A 19,318-nucleotide genomic window follows, 5' to 3' on the forward strand; every position below is an offset into this window, starting at 1 on the left:
GGGTCTAGTTCATTTTTCGACGAATAATCATCTGTCGGCTATCTACATACGACTTTTTTTGTCACCGACAGTCGCCAAACCCTACCATGGCGCATCCCACGGTCAGGGTCTTTACTAATATTAGTGTGACCTCTGCTTTAGTCTATCGGCTTTGTCAAAACCCCGGATAACTACCTCGGCACGTCGCGGCACACGCCAATATTAGTAATGACCCCGATGGTAGATGGCATCACCGTCGATCCTGGCGGCTGGCGGCTACAAAAAGATTTGTATGTAAAGGTGGATAGACCACTTTTTTTTGGCAAAATAACGTAGTAATGCTATCGTTTGTACTGAGCTGGTCACAGTTTGTCTTACTCTTTGTTATCTTTAAATAAATAATACAAGTAGTGCACTATGTGAGCCAATCAAAAATTAGTGCACGTCTTACCGACGTTGGGTACAACAGTATAGGTCACACACGAGCATGAGTTTGTCCTTCTATATCACAATAATTTGGAAAATATTAATTTCTACGAATCTGTGAGGTAAATTCATAGTCAATTTTTTATTATTGATTTAAAATGAAATGAGAAACTAACGATACCTTGTTCACTCTGTACCATATGGACCATATGTCAAGTAAATTGTTTAATCAGAACTCGGTATGGCAGATATTCTTAGCCAAAAGTCTTTCGAATCCTCATTTTTAGTGCACCACCAGGCTACCAGATGCCGGTATCATTCTCTTCTTCTTCAACGAGCAAATGAGGCAGAGGCTGTCCAGAGCCACATGAAGTACAAAATCAGCTACTTCAGTTAGAAATTTCAGCAATTAACATTTCTAAGTGAATGATGAAGTTCATAACAGATTCTGTGAGTCGTGGTGCACGACTCGGGATACTTTCAGAGCTTGAGAAATTTCCTGATGCTATTTTTGAAACCCCCCTGCTCACACTTTACTCTATGGTATTGCTCATTATTTTTTCTTTAATTTATCACCTAGATTGTTGTACTGATTTTCCAAATTATGGTTATGGTTCTGTGTTCCTAACAGAGGGGTAGTGTTCCACACTTGACGAAGGATGTCTTCAAAATGTTGACGAAGGAACAGCAAATGCTGTCTGTCACCCTACCATCGACAATAACAATGCTGGATGCTGTTCAGCAGTCTCAATCATTCACCGAGTTCGTCAGTATGCAGGTTCGTACAACATAAACTCAATCAAATTTTGTAAAGTAATTAAAGAATCTTTGACTCTGATAAATCTATCACTAATTTCCCTAGTCTTCCACTCGCTACAGTAACTCCAATTATTGTGATTTTTGTTTATACCAAAACGAAAAATACAATTTGGGGATTTCAATATTTTCCATATTGAAAAATGATTACAAAACATACCTGCTACGCAGTTATTGATTTGTTCATTTTTCTTTGTTCCATAATAGTCCCAAAATTTTTGCTGGTTGCGTTCTTTTGAAAGAAGAAAATCCTGGAAAAGTCAAAGGACCTAGCGTTTTTAATTTATGCATTAATTGCATTTACTTACTGAGGAAATGTAGATTCTGTGACTGAGTCCATTTTGACATTCTTTACCTTTCTCTTTCCCCTAGACGAGAGAAGAAAATAATGATTTGGTTTTCCCATACAAATAATTAGTTCATTTTTCTTCTTTATTATGCATTAAACTAAATAGTTAGATACATTAATTAATTAATAAACAAGATTATTGAAATAAGACAGAAAATAAAGGTGTGGTGAATTCTAAATATTTATCTATATTTCAGGAATATCCGACGATATTGACAATCCAAGATCCCACGCAGAAAACTCCCCACGGATACCAGAAATATGTCACAACAGCGGTATGGTCTAAGCATGGACAACACCAAATCACTCCAGAGACATACATGAATTTAGTGGAGGCATTCAAGCCAGACATTTACGTAGCTCTTTGCGATGGTGACAGCAACGAAGAAACTCCAGAGAAGAAAGTTACAAAGGTCGTAGAGAGGAGTAAAAGACAGTTCGATCAATGCTTTCAAATACACCAAAGCTCGGATATTCTGAAAAATACCTGTTTGCTGGGTGCAGTCGAAGGAGGATACGATTTATCAGCTCGTGAACAGTCCGCCAGGTTCTTGATGGAGAAGAATTTAGAGGGATATGTCATTGATGGACTTCATGTCAATGGACCCGAAGTACAGAACCTCCAGTTTGGAAAAATTAAAGATGTTGTGCATCATACGTTGGTGAGTTAGTGACATAAAAAAATTTAAATTGATGAATTCTTAATTTTTTTATAAAAAACAGAGTATTTATATTATTTAGACTTTAAAGCCTAAATAAATCCAAATGAACTGCATCGATAATTGTGAAGGATCCCTGATTAATGGATAATGGAGTGAAGATTATTAAATATAAAGGGAACAAATCGATTGGATCACGTTCTAAAGACAAGACAATCAATTCAATTTCTGGATTCTGATAATTTTCTTGTTTATGGAAATATTTTCCGATGTTAAGACAGCATTGTAATCCCCAGGATATGTTACCCGTCGACAAACTGAAAGTATCCATGGGCTGTTGGAATCCTAATGTAATATTAGAACTTATCGACTCTGGAGTGGATATTTTCGACTCCTCGTATCCTTACGTGATGACTGAAACTGCCAAAGCCATCACATTCATGTGTGACTCGCATGAACATGATAGTAATTATCATCCTGAATTGGTGATTTCCATCTCCGATAAAAGGTGAGATTAAATTTGAAGTGGAATTCAGCGGGATTATTAACGTTAATTCGATATTATTTATGTGAAATAGATATGCTGATGACTTCTCACCGATATGCGACAAGTGTCAGTGTTTAACGTGCAAAAATCACACGAGAGCGTACCTGAATCATCTGTATAATACCAAAGAACTGCTGTTCTCTGTTCTTCTCATGATGTAAGGAAATTATTGCTTTTTTTTTTCATTTCTATTTTGAAATTTTTACAAATCTAACTTTATCAAATTTTTATAAAGCTTTTTCAAATTGCAATTAATACGAAAACACTCACGAGTATTTAAACTATTTGCAGGCACAATACCCACACGTATCTCGAGTTCTTCAAGACAATCAGAGAGCACATCAGAAAAGGAACCTTTTCCCAATTTAAAAAACAATTTATTGATAAATTTTCTTGACCTTAGAAATGTAAAAATCTATTTTTATTGAATTTTACAAACTGTTGATAATTTTTTTATTAACCTGGCAGAAAATTTGGGTCCAGATAATTGTAAGACGACGAATTATCGAAATTCTGAGGCAAATAGTCTTTATCATAGTTTTTGGCGCAATCTGGGGGACGAATGTCGATGAGTCTATGCAGAGGTGAATGGACGGGGTTCGCCGCTTCCATCTGGGCCACTGCACAATCATTACAGAGGTCAACGTCTGGACACTCTGTGCAGTGCCAACGGGTTCCCTTCAAGGGCTCTTCACTACAGACAGAGCATTTGTAACCGAAGTGCTGATACTGGGGACCTTGTTCCTCTTTTTCAATTTTTATTCTTTTGAGCAATTGTATTTGTCGTAATTCCGACGGCTCTTCGGGTCCAGTGCTAGGACCAGCATCATCCTCCTTTTTGAAAACAAAAAATTGAAATCGGTCTAGTGTTGATGAAATATTTCAAAAAAATAGGGATAAGAAGAATAGAATATCCTCAGAACAGCTAAACCAATTGTCTTCATTGACAAGATCGACTTTCCAACTTCTTGTAGCTGAATACACAACGAATTTCAACTCGTTATGTTCATTATTTTGCACGCTATTGATAATATTTTTTAGTAAAAAAATGGACAATCGTAATATGAGTAAATTTTGCGTAAACCGATCAATATTTTTTTCATTGATCTCAATAGAGGTCATTGAGACGAAGTATCTTCGAATAAAAAAAATCAATTGGCAAAGTAGATTTTTATATGTTGTACACTAATTATTTTTTGTGAATCACTCAAATGACGTTCACTGTATTTATGATAATTGCATTCGCAAGCAATAAAGAAAATTTCGGGTTCAAAAGCGCTTGGAAAAATAATCCTAAATGAATTGTATACATATTTTTAGAATGACAATTAGTAAAATCGTCAGACTCACCGAATCTTCGGTTATAATCGACGGATGTGACCTAGTCTCCTCCCTCTCGTCGTAATCATTGAATTCCTGATGTGGAAAGAAAGTGGATCGTCTGAATAAACCTTTGAGATTTCGATGATGAATGGCTTTCTTGAAATCAGTCTTGACTTTGGGTCCACGACCTGGGATTGGCAGTCCAGCCTTCAATAGCTTTATGAAGTACTTCTGCACTCTACTGGACACCTGTTTAGGTGTTCGATTTCCTGCAGAAGAAACAATTCACGTACAAACTGGATACAATCTTGTCCGAAAATTCCCTAGGTGACTTCTCATTTGATTTTCGATTTACAAAGCTGTACCATTTTAAACTGATTTCTTTTCCACCGCAAGTTTCCCAAAAATTAAGGATATATGTATTTTAAAAATCAGGAAAAGTAGAGAACTTTTTCAGAATCGTCTTAATGAATGTTTAGAAGTGAACAAAATAAATAGGGGACGAAATGGGAGACGAATAAAGACAATTCAAATAATTACATTCGAGTCTATTTTTTACTCACTTATTTCTTAATATTTAGGGACAAAAAAATCTTTGAGAATATACGAAATTGTTCGTAGGTTTTGAGAATATATATTTATAATTTTTGAGAATCTCGTCATGACAAGGGAAAGTTTAAAACTATAAATCATAATATATAATATATCGTATAATATATACGATATATTTTCTCAGTACAAAATAGAATGTAATGAGAAAATGAGGTACTGATTAGGATACGAACCTAACGCGTTTGCAATTTTAGTCCATCGTTTCATTTCAACTTCCTCCGGTGGATATTCAATCAATAGTTCTTCGAGTCTACGTTGTTCCTCCGCTGTCCACAATTGATTGAATGTTTCTGGTTTTGTTTCGTCAAACGCTCGACCGCGAACGAGAATCTGTAAAGTTTTAGTGTTGAAAGTTCGAGTAAACAATTCACCATTTTTCCTCCACTTGACAATAAAAATCAAGAAAAAAAATAAAATTTATAATTGAAATTCATGTCACATGGAAACATTAACATTCATTAAGATGTGTCAGACAAATTATGCAATGAACAATAAATAAAAGATTGACAATGTTCTATGAAAATGACTTTTTGTAGTACAAAATGCGATTCGAACTCACTCGAAAAAAATTAATTTTGATTCGATACAATATTTTTCTTAAAAAATAAATTTTCTTACTTTTCCATCATCAGATTCGGATTTAACTTGCACTTGTGGAACAACATTTCCATGCCGGGTTTGTGGTTTTAATCGTGAATCTGGCCCAGTTATATTATATGTACTCCAATCAATGTATGGAATTTCAGGTATTTTACAACGACCGGGTAATACAGGGAGATTACCATTTTGTAATTCAGAAACAAAAGATATTGGATCTTTCATTGCATCTGTCCGAAACGCCAATAGTGCATCGAGATCACGAATAGCCTGACTTCTTTGTGCCTCAAGCATCACAATTGTCTGCAACAGTGACATGTAGTCCTTGTTTCCCTTCAACGCGAGGTGATCGGATTCGAAGAAAAATTCATTGTTGTCATCTTCGGAATCCATATTCTATTGTTACACTCTTTTGACATTTATTTGCAAAAAGCACATGGAAACCAGACGTCAACGTCGCTGTGAGGCACTGAGAGGTTATACTTTTAAACACAAGCGTGACCATATGAATGATTATAAGGGGGACTGCTAACGCTTTTGGCGCATGAACTACGATCGTGAACGTGCCTGTCGGTAAGATATTACTATGGATAACGTGGCTAAAGGGGCAGGGAGGCTTTTGGCTGTAGGAGGTCTAGGAACCGAGAAAAACGAAAAAAATCAAATTCAGAATATTCCTGGAGCCTCAGAAAAATCGGAAATCGTCTCACGAATCCAATGGCGTCGCCTAAATTGCCCTAGCGATTTTATTTCCAAAGATATGGACGAAAAAGGGTGTGATCTGAAATCCGGGCCCATTTTGCTCTAGGAGGCCCAGGAGCCGAGAAAAACGAAAAAATCGATTTTAGAATATTCCTAGAGTCCTAGAAAAATCGGAAATTGTCTCACGAATTCAATGGCGTTGGCCAAATTACTCTAGTAATCTTATTTCCAAAGATATGGGTCCTTTTGGCTCTAGGAGGCCCAGAAGCCGAGAAAAATGCGAAAAACGAAAAAAATCGAATTTATAGAATTCCTGGAGTCTTAGAAAAATCGCAAATGGGCTGCCATGAATGGCATGCCACGTGCTGCCTGATAATGTTTGACCAACAGGCACGTTCCCTATCGTCAGTTCATACGTCACCAGGAAATTTTGCGCTGGACGTCACTCCATAAGCGTCAGCAATCCCCGTTCTAATCTCTCGTTTTGGCAATAAGGATAGACTAATGTAGTGATCACACACCAATATTAGTAATAACCTCGACCGTGAAAAGCGTCACCGTCGATTCTGGCGGCGGGCGGCGGCCGAGAGATTCACATGCAGATAGCTAACGGGTGATTTCTTTTACAAAATTAAGGAAATTGATCGTTTTGAATAGATTTGTCCCCCTATTACTAATCTTATGTTTTCATTTATTTTTAAATGAATACTCATAAATCCCATTTAAGTAGTAATCACTATGTACTACTTAAATTGCACTTTTTCCACTAACCAATAATTAAACAACTAAATTATTGAACTATAAACGATTCTCTATCAATATGGAGTGAAACTATTGAAAAAAACCATTTCAATAATTTTATTGCAAAATAATCCAGAAATTGTACTTAAAAGTGATGATTATATAGGAAAAAATGTCCTAAAACCCATAAATTCACAAAATTTCTATCGAGTTTTATTTAAAAATTAAACACAGAATTAACGTTTATTTGGTAAAAAAAAGTTGACAATGGTGAAAGGGAACACCTATCCAAGGGTGGTTCTGATTGAACTTCTCCCCACTTCCACGTGATGAGCAGGCTGACGAGTCCCTTCTCCTCGTAACTACCTCTACTTCGCATAATTACCACTCATTCATATCCCCCACCTCCACAATCCAAAGAAATGGACTCACCAGGTCAGAACGATACCAGAAGTTACAAACCCGCATTAGTGTGGGTAAAACCGAATCTTGCATGAAATGCATTGCTTTCCTCCAATGATTAATGAGATCGGCGAGGGCGGAGGGGAGGAATTACGGAATTTGCGACACACAATGCGCAAACAATTGTTTACGGCTTTGAATCATCAGCTGGAAATGCAAAGATTATTCGTACTAATCTGGCCTTTTCTTGCAAATAGTAGGAAAACTGAAAATTAATTTTCCAAAGCAAGAAAATAATTGAAAATTTTACCGCGATGTGAATGAATTGAATCGACAACTAATTGAATTCATTAATATATAACAATATAATTTTCTCTTCTCGTTTATTGTCATTAACATTAAAATTTCCTTATGACCACTCGGTTCATGATTTTTATTGATTTGGGGATTTGTTAAGTGTCGAGAGCTCCAGATTAAATCAAATATATAATACTTTTTTTTCTATTACAAACATTCACTTAAAATAAATTTCCAGAAATATCTGACAGGACTTTTCGTTATTTAAAAAATGGCTGAATTAATTTCACTGCTATTTATTCCAAAATTCGAAGGCTTTGCGAATTCTGTCATTTGGCGGTCGTGCGCCTATAGAAGGTAAATTCACTCGACTAGACGAATGCTGGAGTACTAATGATACATCCTCGGTTTCAAAAAGTTTCGCAGTACGACTGACATTGCCCGTTCGCACGTGCGGCAAAGATCCCACTGTCGTTGCTGTCATTATCCTTGGGATCTCAACTTCTTTATCTTCTTTATCTAAAAAAATAGTAGAATATGTCCATATTTATCATAATAAAAGAGAAAATGAATAGTAGTTGTGAACACACCTAGTTGGAGGCTATTAGTTTCACACTGGGATTGAGAACTATCCTTATTCAACAAAATAGTGTCATCACAAATGGTAAAACAAGGTGGAGATAACAGGGGCATTTCACGTTCATTTGGACTGAGTTCGTCAATGTTTCTAAGAAGCGTTTCGTGAATGTCTGAGAGATTATTAAACAATAACGGCTTTGATTTTTCGTCTTGTAATACTGCATTTGTCTCCTCTGAATCAACAGCTATTGCCCCTCTGTCACCAAATATTTCCTGTTTCGTTTCCTCTTTCCATTTTTCCTGTGGAAATGAAGTTCTCTCGTCGGTGGCATTCGAGTTGAAATTTTCTTCAAGACTTGAATCATTCAGTGTCAATGATTTTTCATCGATGATTATCTCCGGGGAGTAGTGATTTTTGGGATAGTATGACATTAACTCGGGCGAATCAGGATTTTCGTTTGATGTCAGATTATCGATCTTTCCAGAGACCTCGTCGCTCGATATATTTCTCCGACTTTTAGCTGAAAGATTCGCCATTCGGCCCAAAGCACGAATAGCATTGCCAGTCTTCTAATCAACCGAGAAACAAACCATGCAAAAAATCATGCTTAATTAATCAAAACACACTAACGCAAACTTTGAATTAGATGTAACACTAATAAATTCTCACCTGCCACTTTCGTCTGATAATAAAATTTTTCAATTTATCTGTGGATAACACTACTTGGCTCATCTTCTCGGCGCACTGCGTCAGCCAAGGATGCGTTAGACAACTCTTCGCTGACATTCTTAATCTGAAAAAGGACATTAATTTGAAAACCGAAAAGGGAAACTCCTTTTTCTCCAATCATACTTTTCATCGTTTGCTGATTATCTCTAACTGATTTTGGTTCATTTTCTCCCAATTAAATCATTAGAGATGGGTAGAGTACTGATTAGTATATTATTAGGTGGGAAGTTAGAATGTTAATGACTACGTACTCTTTTTTCTTAATCAAAAGCGAACTGATAAAGTCAATGGCTTCTTCGGAAATTGCACTGAAGGCTTCATCATCGAAATCATAATCAGCACCCGTTATATTGACGAATGTCTCAGCATCACTGTCACCCATGAAAGGGGATAATCCTGTCAATCTGTAACAAAAATCACCCGCTCAATATTTTATAATTTTCTCCAAATTATTTATCCAATAATTAAGTAGTCTAACAGAACATTAATAATTTGAGTTATTTGTCTTCTTCTCTTTTCAATCTTTATCAATCAGATCCGACCCAATGACCTGATTGCAAAATAACTTTGAGGACTGTTTTTTTTTCGAGGTCCTCTTTCTAATTAATAAAAATTGACAATAAAGACAAGGTCAGCAGCTGTCAGCAATTGTCAGCTCAACCCATTACAATGATTTCTTTCAGAATAAAATGAATGATGAATTAATTTCTTACAGTACATAACAAATGACTCCGATGCTCCACATGTCTGACTCTGGCCCAATCGGTTCAAAACTGATGATTTCCGGTGACACAAATTCTGGAGTTCCAAACAATACTCGTATTGGTGTATTTGGGGTAAGTGTTTGAGCCAAACCGAAGTCGATCAATTTAATTCGATGGCAGGTGCGAGATTGGCACATTATATTTTCTGGCTGGAAATTGTCATTCAGATAAAAACGATCTGTATTCACATGAATGATCTAAAAAATCATTAGTAACGAAGTGATAATAATAATTGATAATTTAATTCATCTCTCAGTTGAGTTGTTGATAAATATCTCCGAATGTATGAGAAATAGCCGATTTTTTGTAATAATATTTATCAGAGAACTCTATTTGCTCCACAAAAAACATTATAATGAAAATTAATTATAATGAAAATCAGCTGCCTTTGAATCTGAGATATTCATGGAAATCTGGATGCCAGTCAAAAGTAATTTATCTCGATGTACCACTTCGTTACTGGAGTCTTGCCCATACCTTCAAATCCATGTGAACAATGTGTTTATCGTGCATATAAGCGACTGCCTCGCAAATTTGTTTAACAAAAAGTACACCATCTCTTTCTGTTAATGTGAAATCATCTGCTGCAACCCTCTCGAATAGCTCTCCTCCCGTGATACTGTTTATTAATTAATGATGATTTAATTGTTATGGGATATGAGATGAAAAAATAATTATCGATTTAAGGAAGCCAAATAAACAAATGGGATTAAACTACGTACTATTCCATGACCATAACCATTTCTTTGGAACCTTCGAAGGCGGTTATCAACCGCAAGAGCTTAGGATGGTCCATTGCGTTCATAATATCAATTTCCTTCAGCACTTGTTGGCGATCTTTGGATTTAATTGTCCGAATGAACTTTGCCGCTCGATGTTTTTTCGTTGTTTTGTCGATTACTTTTCGAACAACGCCATATCGACCTTTACCAATTTCCTCGAGGGTTTCGAAGTAGGCGTCGAACAGATATCTCGGCATAATTTCAACGATGGGAGATTCTGATATTTCATTTAGATCTTTAAATTTCAAGTTTTTATTAGAAATTTGAACTCCATTTTGAAGTTATTATCTTATTAACTGGCAAATGGGTGCTATTAATTTATATAATATTATTTTTAATGAATTTATATTGATTAGTCATTATTGTGTGTCAATTTATTTATATTTTTTTGTCATTAATGGACACACAACCAACGTCTTTTAAGACGTACCGGTACTGCTCATTGCTACGATCAAATTTCAATTCTTATTATGGAAAGAAAATTAGAAAAGTTCTTAAGAAGAATAGAAGAGCTAATTAAAATAATTTTATACGAGTGAAAGCGTCGAATTATTTTCTTTTCGTTAAGTAGATAACTAATATCAATATTTTAAAGGGAAGAAATTTAAGAAAAAGAGTGACATAATTTTTCAATGTAAATCATAAATAAACAGTTATGAACTCAATATCAATTCGTGTCTTCTCAGAAAATCAGTACAATAAATACCAAACATTAGCACCTGAAGATGCACCAATTTCATCGTACCACCGTATTATTAAGTAATATTTATCAATAAAATTATGCAAAATTTGCTGTACCTTCCTCGTCAGTCCCGTCGATTTTTACCGATGAATTTTCCATTCTGTCTGTGATATTTTCAGTCTTCGATATAAAAATAAAAACTAGAAAATCACAGCTGTACACTCTCGATTCACCACTCACTGATGCTATGTCCCCAGATCTTATCACACTTTCTGAATCTAGAAAAAGAAAAGGAAGGAATTGAGTATCGAAATATTTCATTTAATCTATCACACACTCCAACAGGTTTTCCCATTCCAATGACACTGAGTCAATCATTGAATCAAGAATAATAAGTGCACCATTTCCGGTGCATTGAACTCATGTAATTGTTGCAATGTGCTGAGTTAAGGGAAATATTTCCTACATAATTCGATGAATCGATGTAGTATGCTCTCGAGAAATGCGGTAACTAGATTGTCTGATGAGCAACTGAACGTCTGAACTCCAAAGGCATGGAAGTATTTACTTTAGACCTTGGATTTAGTGGGGAGAACAGATATGTATTGGTATACATGCACTATCTTAGACATTCTACATCCATGTTTATTAGTGAGAGTACGTCGTCAGTTTCAGATTCCTATGGAGAAGATGAGGGAGACAACGTGGTAGGTAATTAAGTATCGTCCGAGATACGTATTACGAATTGAATTACTCGGAATACCATTATAATACAATAAAGGGAAACTAAATCCATCACAAATTGTAGGACAACCTTGAGGAAAAAAATGGTATATCGTTTACATTCTTGTTGGTTTATTATTGTAGGATATTATCCTTGTTTGTTTTCCTCTTTTAGAAAATTTCTCTTCAAAAAACCCAGTGCAACGTTTTCCAAAATGTTGTGCGGTATTCTAATGAATAATATGAATTTATTATATATTTGTATACTATCCCATTGTGTTTATTGATTTGTGATTGATTTTTCCATTTAATGATTATTTAATAACATTTGCAGTTAATTATTGTCTTTAAAAAAACATGCTACGTTTTTTATCAGCTTTTTAGCACTCACAGCTGAGATATCAAATGCATGTCAAAGTATATATTTTTATGCAATGTATTATATATTTATTAGAAATATGATTTGAAGTTTTAATTAAAAAGAAATGAATTTCTGATCTCTTCTCTCTTGGATTTTCTGTCTGTATTTTTTAATACTCTAGATTTATGCCCAGGGCACACCTCATACATTAGTGAATTGAAATTCCATTAATTTAATTACAAGATAATGTTATATGTACATGTAATATATGTATACATATGATATAATATTCGTCATTATTTAATTCATGATTTTTTTAGACTTTTACATTTCTTTATTGGAAAGTACAGAATACTATTCTCGCACTCGAAAATCACGATACGTCATTACAAAAAAGGAAAGCAAGATTTACCTTTTGCACGAGTATTTCTACATTTTAGACGACTTTCAGCTGCTTCTTCCAGAATTATTCTTTGAATTTTCATGTGATTATTCAGCATCATTTCTTCATCCTAGAATTGAAGGAAATCGACATGATTATGTGATGAATGTCGTGCATTTAGAAGTGTTTCGAGTTTTGAAATTTATTCTAGCACTGAAATAGATTATTCATACTTTATGGAGTAGCTGGATCATCTCTCCTGGACAGCCATTATAGCCCAATAAAATCACAATAAGATGAACTTTGATGGTTGCAGGGACACGTGCTGATGAGATAACGCGAGGGCTTTGTTTCTCACCCTCGTCAGGATGGAATTCTTCCCTTAAAGGTGATAATTCATTTTGAGAAGGGCTTGGGACATGCGGTAAATTGAAAAAATATTTTTGAATCTGTATAATTAACTTTTGCGCACCTGACCTCTGGATTCAATGCCCCATCATTTTGTGGAAATTCTTTAGTTAAATGCATGAGTATCGGAGAAGTTTGTGTGATTCCCCTTGATGATGATCCCTGTTTTCCTACAACGTCAAATTTCATTCCAAATACACAACAATTCACGTCTCTGAACATTAAAAAAGGAGAGAAATATTCCGTAAAAATGATGGAACTCAGGTTCGCCTATCGATTACCGGAGTGAGGGGGAAAAATCGACTGTAATTCGTAATTTGTCGCAGAAAATTCAAATAAAAATTACGATTATTTTATTTAAATAATATTTTTCTCCCTCACATTCCGTACCGCAATAACGCACAAGATCCGTAGTTTTTATTGAATATTTCTCTTCCTGAAAGAAAATCTAGAAAACCTCTTATCACTTCGAGTCGCGCAGTTGCTTCTACTCTACCCAGTTCATTTTCTAATGTTATTCGATAAAGGCCAGCGTCTTCACACGTAATTTGCATAATTTCCAAAATTCTCAGATCATCTTTCTCTCTGACCGAGACTTTGGTAGATGATACAAGAGTCATTCCATCTTTGTCCCAACTTGCGCGAGGTATTGGATGTCCTGTGACGGCGCATTGGAATCTAACAGTTTCTCCTTCTTCAGCAACACGATTGTGGGGTATGGCATAGAATTTTGGCGCAGAAGGTATTCTCGGACGTCGTTCAGTTCTCTGTGTTGGTGATCGTACTGCGAATGAAATACAATTTCGAGAATGAGAAAAAATTATTGGAATATATGTGGGAATGAATCAATAAATATTCGAAGCAATAAGACGTCTCCTGATAATATCATAAATCGTCGTCCAGTTTTTTTATGCAACAAAGAAAGAGCTGTTCTGGAATATTCCAACAGAAGACAAGTAAATAAATAAATACCGTTGCAATACAAACTTACTGACGCACAGCGGCGATAGGCTCCGTATTGGCGTTGACCTTGGAGTTGAAACAGGCGTTGCATTTGGAGAGAGCAAATGAATTGGCTTCTTCAATCTCTGGTGAATAGATATTTCTTTACCTTCAGGCACTAAATTATAAAAAACAGTTTTGATTATTTTCATTAATTATCGAGAGTGATGAATTATTAATCAATAATTACCATCGACTATCAGGCAGGCTGAGGTGGAAGCACTTCCCAGATCGTTGTAAGCTACACAAACGTATTCGCCTTCGTCTTCTGGATAAACGTGTTGTATGTGCAATTGTGCCGTTCCATTCTCGAAATTAAAACTTATATCGTCTTGCAGTGCCACTAACTTTGAAACAATGATGAAATTGGTATTATTTGAATGTTTGATTGAAGCTTTTGTATCGATAAAAATTAAAAATTGGTGAATAATCAATGGATACCACGCGAAGATTTATTATTAATACATTTTCTTTAAGCGGAACGAACCCTCTTGAGTTGCAAAGCTACCTTTTTATCGCTTTTGCTACTTGTTAACTTGACGCGATTAAAATTAATCTAAAAAATCTGAAAAAAATCGTGTTATCCTTTTATTTAATGATCTACCCGCTTGTCATTGATTGGGTCATTCCGATAATTATTCATCACCTTATTTCCTTTTTCCCATCGAATATGTGGAGGTGGAGTAGCATCGACTTTACAAATGAACGTAACAGCATCTCCATCGCAACATCGAATATTCCTCAGCGGGCTCTCAATTACTGGCAACGTTTGGATTTCACTGTGAAAGTTATTAAAACCAAAAAATTATTGACGTTTCACTTACATTTCCAGCAGTACAAATTCATACCTTAATTTTACTGTGTGCTCCCTATTAATCTCTTGTCCACTTTCTGGATCTATATAAAGATATTTACTATTAGAGCTATCAATTTTCGTTTTCGTTGCTGTCAAAATTACCTCTCGCATAAATTTGAAGAGATATTACAGCTTTAGCTTCTCCAAAACAATTTTTAGCAATAACTGAGTAAGTTCCTGTGAAATCCAACTTGGCGTATGGAATCTCAAGCTGATATTGGGGGCCTAGACCCATCGGTCGGAAGTGGGGGGCGTCTTTATAATAACCAGGCTGAAAAAAACAATTTTAAAGACCGGTTGAAGTGATTTTAAAATCGATAAATATCTTCAAATTATTTATGAGTTACTAAAGCCAATTATCCATTCCCTAATAAAATCGTTGTTTCAACCGTTTATTTGTGTTCACAATTTATGATCACATGATCCTCTCCAAGATACGTTACATCTCCTCAAACTACGGTTTCAGATTGCAACCAAAATAATTATGAGATAGTTACGAAACCCAATTGCCATTGCCAATTGCAGTATTCATTTATTATTTGCGGATAATATCCGGATTGTTGATAATTATCTTTTATTCGAATAAAACCATTATTTCAACAGTTTATTTGTGTTCGTGATTTATGATCACGTGACCCTTTCCAAATACATACTTTACATATCAAATATCTAATTGTTAATATAAAAATTTATATCTTTTACATACTAACAGTTTGAGAATAAACAGATGATTGATTCTACACTGTCAGCCCATATATAGAGAGAAAGTTTTAAACTCTGAATTCGTAAATGGCAACTGCTAAAAATACTACTCATATTGTCCACACAATATGAATGAATGATGGAGCTATCAATACTGCTATGCCCGAAGGTTTTTTGCATGTCATTGAGACATTTATCTCCAAGGTTTCACAAATGTCATTGTTTCATCCACAAAGTTGTTCGTCTACCATTGTCAATAATCTTCATGGCTTACCCTCAAAAAATCGCGAAGCCAGAACACATCTGGTTTAGGATCACCTATAACTTGACAAAGAATGATAATATTATCGCCCTCATAAGCCTCCGTGGACAGCGGTTTTGTGATAAAAACGGGCTCTTTGGAATACCTGAAAAACACATAATTAAATAACAATCAACAGGTGCAATGGAATTAATTTTATTCCGCTAATTTATTTTACGGCATACGGTATGCTTGAAGATTGTCCAGTTTCCATCGATAATCGATGGGAATTATCAACGTCATCATCGTTGGCTGTAACGTTTACTACAGTTTTACTATCAGCTCGTCCCACTTCATTTGTCGCTATGCAGCAGTAAGTACCGGCATCCTTGTGGGATATATGAGCCAAAGTCAATTCTACGGTACCATCACAATGCAATGACATCACTGTATTTCGATTGGGACGAAGACGCCGTCCATTCCGGTACCTGCAAAAGGAGACGCTCTGGTAAGTAAAATTAAATATCAATTTGTATGAAATAAATTCAAAGCTCCTACCAAGTAATACCGACAGCGGGATAAGCCTTTATTTGCGCTGTCATTCGAAGTTCATCATTTTGAATGACAGTGTAGATTGAATCCAGAGAGCGTGAAAATTTTGGTTCAAGATATGCCTTTATGCCTTCATCGACAACAAGATGACATCGACATGATAAACATCCGTAGGCATTTTCCGCTCTTACCATATAAATACCGGTATTATCAATTTTTGAACGACTTATTTCCAAAGTGTGAAAATGGCCGTCATCTTTTGATATACTCATATTTTCCACTTAACAATTTATATCATAATTAAAATGGGAAATTTTCTATTATTACTTAGATAATGAATAATTTTGTGAAGTCTAATTGAGATAGTTCTACCTTCAATGTCAATTTTTTCCTCGTCCTTGAACCAAGTAATTGTCGGCTCTGGATTACCATCAACTTGACATGTTAATCTCACAGGATACGTTGCTTGGACACGTCTGTCTCGCAGTCGCATTGTAAATTCTGGGGGTCTGTTATCAGTAATGCTACCGATTGCTCTGAAGACAAAAATTTTAAAAGAGATGTTCCAAAGTTCATCAGAATTTCTTACACTCACACTCAATTTTTATGCATAAAGAATGTAAATTCACCTCATGGTTCGTAATTCCAGATCAGCACCAGCAATCTTTGGATCAGTAACGACTTGGACCTTCGCAAAAGTTGATACTCTTCCAGCAACGTTTGTTGCATCACAGACATATCTGCCCGAATCACTTTCTCTCACATCGAGAATCGACAAAGAGCATTTTGAATCGACATTTTGAACGATGAATCTTGAATTCTGGGTTACATCGAGTTCAGCGCAGTCCTTGTACCATCGTATGTACGGCGATGATTTATGATTATTAATCTGCCCAATTAGCATACGATTACTATTATTATATTGACATTGATCGATTAACTGTTGTGATTAGTGTCAACCCACCTCGCAATCTAGTTGCAATGTCGTGCCTTTGAGGGCTTTTAATTGACCTGGTAATATTTTTGAAAATTCTGGAAATTCCGTCATCTTCCTTACAGTGACGGAATTCGTCATAGTTACGGATTCTCCCCATCCATAACGATTTCTCGGTGTAATTCTGAATTTATATTCTTCGCCCGAGCACAGATTGAAGGCATCGAACGAATTAGTTGATGTTACTCCGAGCTTAAATACAAAAAAAGCAAATACAGTCCTTTGATTATTATTTTTGGATACGATTGTTCAACGTTTCGTGTCATTATGATTCCTAAATATTAACTATTGCTGGATGGACATAGAAAGTCTAGTCGAATACCTCAGTCCATTGGGCTCCACCGTCACCACCAAGTAACCATGCATCAACTCGATAAGCAACGATTGGTGCTTGTCCTCGTTGTTCAGGTTTATCCCAGGACAAAGCCAACCAGCTATTACCACCGTCAATCACTACGGGTTCACTAGAGATAGGACCCGGTACGACTGCGAACATTTAGATGAAAGACAAATGTTCACAGAAAGTGATAATGTTCAATATTACTAATCTGGTTATTCAGATCTCATTGATACTTCCCATAGATGATTTTTAAAATTATAGTTGGAACTGTTGTCAGAACGATTGATTGCGTCAATCGAAACCCTCGGCGATTGTTTAGTTAATACTATCGGCTCAAAAAGTCTGGGCGTCTGATGTTGCAGGATTTTTTGGTATTTTAAAAGTCCAACAGATGGGATAATTAATTTCTAGAAAGGATTGAATTAATCTATTGGTTTTTTATTCGTTGAAGGATTTTGTAAAGAAGGAATTTCGTTTTGCGCGTTGAATTATTGTTTGTATATTTGAATATCATAGTTTCAGATAAAAGTAAAATTGTTTTGGATACATCGTCCAAGTCACTACTTTTATTAACCATATAACCAATTTTTTTCGTTGTTTCAATCGGTCAGCCGTCCACTTTGTTCCCATGACAATCACAGTTTCTCGATCGAAACTGGATTGAGGTAACACTGAAATTACGCTGCTAAGACGCTTGATTTTAACTCCCCAAGACTAAAATACAAAATTATATTTTGATTTGTACACTCACTCACTACTGTAAGTTCTGCAATAAAATATATAAGATGCAACTTCTGATCGTGTCAGAATTTTAGTAAGTCATTACAAACAGATCCCTCTACGAGCCACAATTAAAGAAGAGTTAAAACAAAAAGCCAAAAAAATGAAATTTAGATACTTTGTAATGGGCAGTAGACAATTAGCACTCACGATAAATAATATATTTACATTTCATATCCGATAGCTTTGGCTCGTGACTATAATTCAGGTACTTGTTCGTATTCTCGAAGCTCCATTCTGTTGATCTTGCTGGTGTCAATGATCTTGCACGTTGTCTGACCTAAAGGCAGAAATCTCAATTAATATATTAAAAAATTGAGAGCACTGACAGCATTACCCTAATTGTGAAAAAGCTACGATCGTAGCCGTAACGATTTTTAACGAGAATACAGTATGTTCCTTCGTCCAGATCCTCAATCCTCTTGAATGTAATCCTAACATAATCATCGTGGCTTTCTTTATATGATCTCGAGCCGTTGGTGATGTCTACCAACCCCTTCATCAAAATCACTAAAAATATTACGAAAATTAGACGCATTATGGTAATAAGCTTCTATTTATTTTATGACATAGCTATACCTTTTGGCTTGGGGACTCCACCCACTCTGAATGATAAACTGACATCTTCCCCAACGCAAGCATTAATTAATTTGTCAACAGGACGAGATATAAATATTGCTGGCTTTCCATTTTCTTTCAAGTATACGTATCCTCCGTCAAATTTGACATTTCCACATTCAACATTACCAAACGTCTTATCTCCTCGGTGAGTATGCAGTGAACGCTCAAAATCAAATGAATCAAAGGGTATGGATGAATACATATCATAATCCATAGTGGAATGCATATCAGTAGTTAGGTTATGTCTTTTTCTACGGGTTTCAATACTCGTTCCGCAGGAATTCAACGTCACTGTGAACATAAACCCAAAATAGGTCAGAATTTTAATTAGATTTTCCTATGAAGCCACTCCTTAAGACTACGAAAAAA

The 19,318-nt window shown here is 35.5% G+C and overlaps 3 protein-coding genes and 1 long non-coding RNA gene across 13 annotated transcripts in view; 2 read left to right on the forward strand and 2 right to left on the reverse strand.

The window, feature by feature from the left end:
• The first annotated feature begins 717 nt into the window (after positions 1-717).
• LOC135167762 (queuine tRNA-ribosyltransferase accessory subunit 2) lies at positions 718-3,214 on the forward strand. The gene is made up of 6 exons (XM_064131287.1): positions 718-948; positions 1,037-1,183; positions 1,768-2,232; positions 2,526-2,737; positions 2,808-2,933; positions 3,068-3,214. The coding sequence occupies exons 1-6, from the start codon at positions 832-834 to the stop codon at positions 3,171-3,173; spliced, it is 1,173 nt and encodes a 390-aa protein (XP_063987357.1). The 5' UTR covers positions 718-831; the 3' UTR covers positions 3,174-3,214.
• Positions 3,215-3,232: 18 nt separating this feature from the next.
• Positions 3,233-5,835, reverse strand: LOC135167763 (ZZ-type zinc finger-containing protein 3). Its single transcript, XM_064131288.1, has 4 exons — positions 5,330-5,835; positions 4,885-5,041; positions 4,127-4,368; positions 3,233-3,610 (listed from the first exon to the last, which is right to left on the reverse strand). The coding sequence occupies exons 1-4, from the start codon at positions 5,699-5,701 to the stop codon at positions 3,233-3,235; spliced, it is 1,149 nt and encodes a 382-aa protein (XP_063987358.1). The 5' UTR covers positions 5,702-5,835.
• Positions 5,836-7,519: 1,684 nt separating this feature from the next.
• Positions 7,520-19,318, reverse strand: part of LOC135167689 (uncharacterized) — a 30,918-nt gene continuing 19,119 nt past the window's right edge. For 2 of the 8 annotated variants that reach the window (XM_064131143.1, XM_064131141.1), the window contains exons 5-31: positions 18,908-19,240; positions 18,666-18,838; positions 18,497-18,608; positions 17,531-17,694; positions 17,179-17,400; positions 16,844-17,103; positions 16,587-16,750; positions 16,221-16,494; positions 15,908-16,150; positions 15,696-15,828; positions 14,822-14,990; positions 14,712-14,760; positions 14,510-14,642; positions 14,054-14,210; positions 13,853-13,981; positions 13,319-13,645; positions 12,926-13,031; positions 12,687-12,834; positions 12,484-12,583; positions 11,104-11,265; positions 10,246-10,540; positions 10,001-10,142; positions 9,473-9,672; positions 9,011-9,163; positions 8,700-8,823; positions 8,041-8,599; positions 7,520-7,969 (exon numbers count right to left, since the gene is read on the reverse strand). In XM_064131143.1, the coding sequence (XP_063987213.1) occupies positions 7,743-7,969; positions 8,041-8,599; positions 8,700-8,823; positions 9,011-9,163; positions 9,473-9,672; positions 10,001-10,142; positions 10,246-10,540; positions 11,104-11,265; positions 12,484-12,583; positions 12,687-12,834; positions 12,926-13,031; positions 13,319-13,645; positions 13,853-13,981; positions 14,054-14,210; positions 14,510-14,642; positions 14,712-14,760; positions 14,822-14,990; positions 15,696-15,828; positions 15,908-16,150; positions 16,221-16,494; positions 16,587-16,750; positions 16,844-17,103; positions 17,179-17,400; positions 17,531-17,694; positions 18,497-18,608; positions 18,666-18,838; positions 18,908-19,240 (5,258 nt within the window). In that variant the 3' untranslated portion in view covers positions 7,520-7,742. Of the gene's footprint in view, positions 7,970-8,040; positions 8,600-8,699; positions 8,824-9,010; positions 9,164-9,472; positions 9,673-10,000; positions 10,143-10,245; positions 10,541-11,103; positions 11,266-12,483; positions 12,584-12,686; positions 12,835-12,925; positions 13,032-13,318; positions 13,646-13,852; positions 13,982-14,053; positions 14,211-14,509; positions 14,643-14,711; positions 14,761-14,821; positions 14,991-15,695; positions 15,829-15,907; positions 16,151-16,220; positions 16,495-16,586; positions 16,751-16,843; positions 17,104-17,178; positions 17,401-17,530; positions 17,695-18,496; positions 18,609-18,665; positions 18,839-18,907; positions 19,241-19,318 lie in introns of those variants that run through there. The other 6 variants (XM_064131142.1, XM_064131144.1, XR_010299908.1 and 3 more) reach the window with 6 other exon arrangements.
• On the forward strand, positions 11,646-19,050 carry LOC135167692 (uncharacterized). Of its 3 annotated transcripts, none has more exons than XR_010299911.1 (5): positions 11,646-11,698; positions 12,770-12,877; positions 13,434-13,952; positions 14,067-16,170; positions 16,864-19,050. It is a non-coding gene; the product is annotated as an uncharacterized LOC135167692 (long non-coding RNA). The 3 variants fall into 3 exon arrangements; XR_010299910.1 differs by having other exon boundaries at positions 11,658-11,694; XR_010299912.1 differs by having other exon boundaries at positions 11,682-11,817.

This window comes from Diachasmimorpha longicaudata, chromosome 11 (assembly GCF_034640455.1).
Source record: "Diachasmimorpha longicaudata isolate KC_UGA_2023 chromosome 11, iyDiaLong2, whole genome shotgun sequence".
Classification (NCBI taxonomy): Eukaryota; Metazoa; Arthropoda; class Insecta; order Hymenoptera; family Braconidae; genus Diachasmimorpha; species Diachasmimorpha longicaudata.

Bases quoted from the DNA above. Each gene is read 5' to 3' on its own strand.
- LOC135167762 (XM_064131287.1), top strand. From the start codon at position 832: ATGATGAAGTTCATAACAGATTCTGTGAGTCGTGGTGCACGACTCGGG. The intron at 2,738-2,807 runs GTGAGATTAAAT...TATGTGAAATAG, and splicing joins ATTTCCATCTCCGATAAAAG to ATATGCTGATGACTTCTCAC. The intron at 2,934-3,067 runs GTAAGGAAATTA...AACTATTTGCAG, and splicing joins TTCTCTGTTCTTCTCATGAT to GCACAATACCCACACGTATC.
- LOC135167763 (XM_064131288.1), bottom strand. From the start codon at position 5,701: ATGGATTCCGAAGATGACAACAATGAATTTTTCTTCGAATCCGATCAC. The intron at 5,042-5,329 runs GTAAGAAAATTT...AAAACTTTACAG, and splicing joins CCGAATCTGATGATGGAAAA to ATTCTCGTTCGCGGTCGAGC. The intron at 3,611-4,126 runs GTGAGTCTGACG...GTTTTCAAAAAG, and splicing joins CGATTATAACCGAAGATTCG to GAGGATGATGCTGGTCCTAG.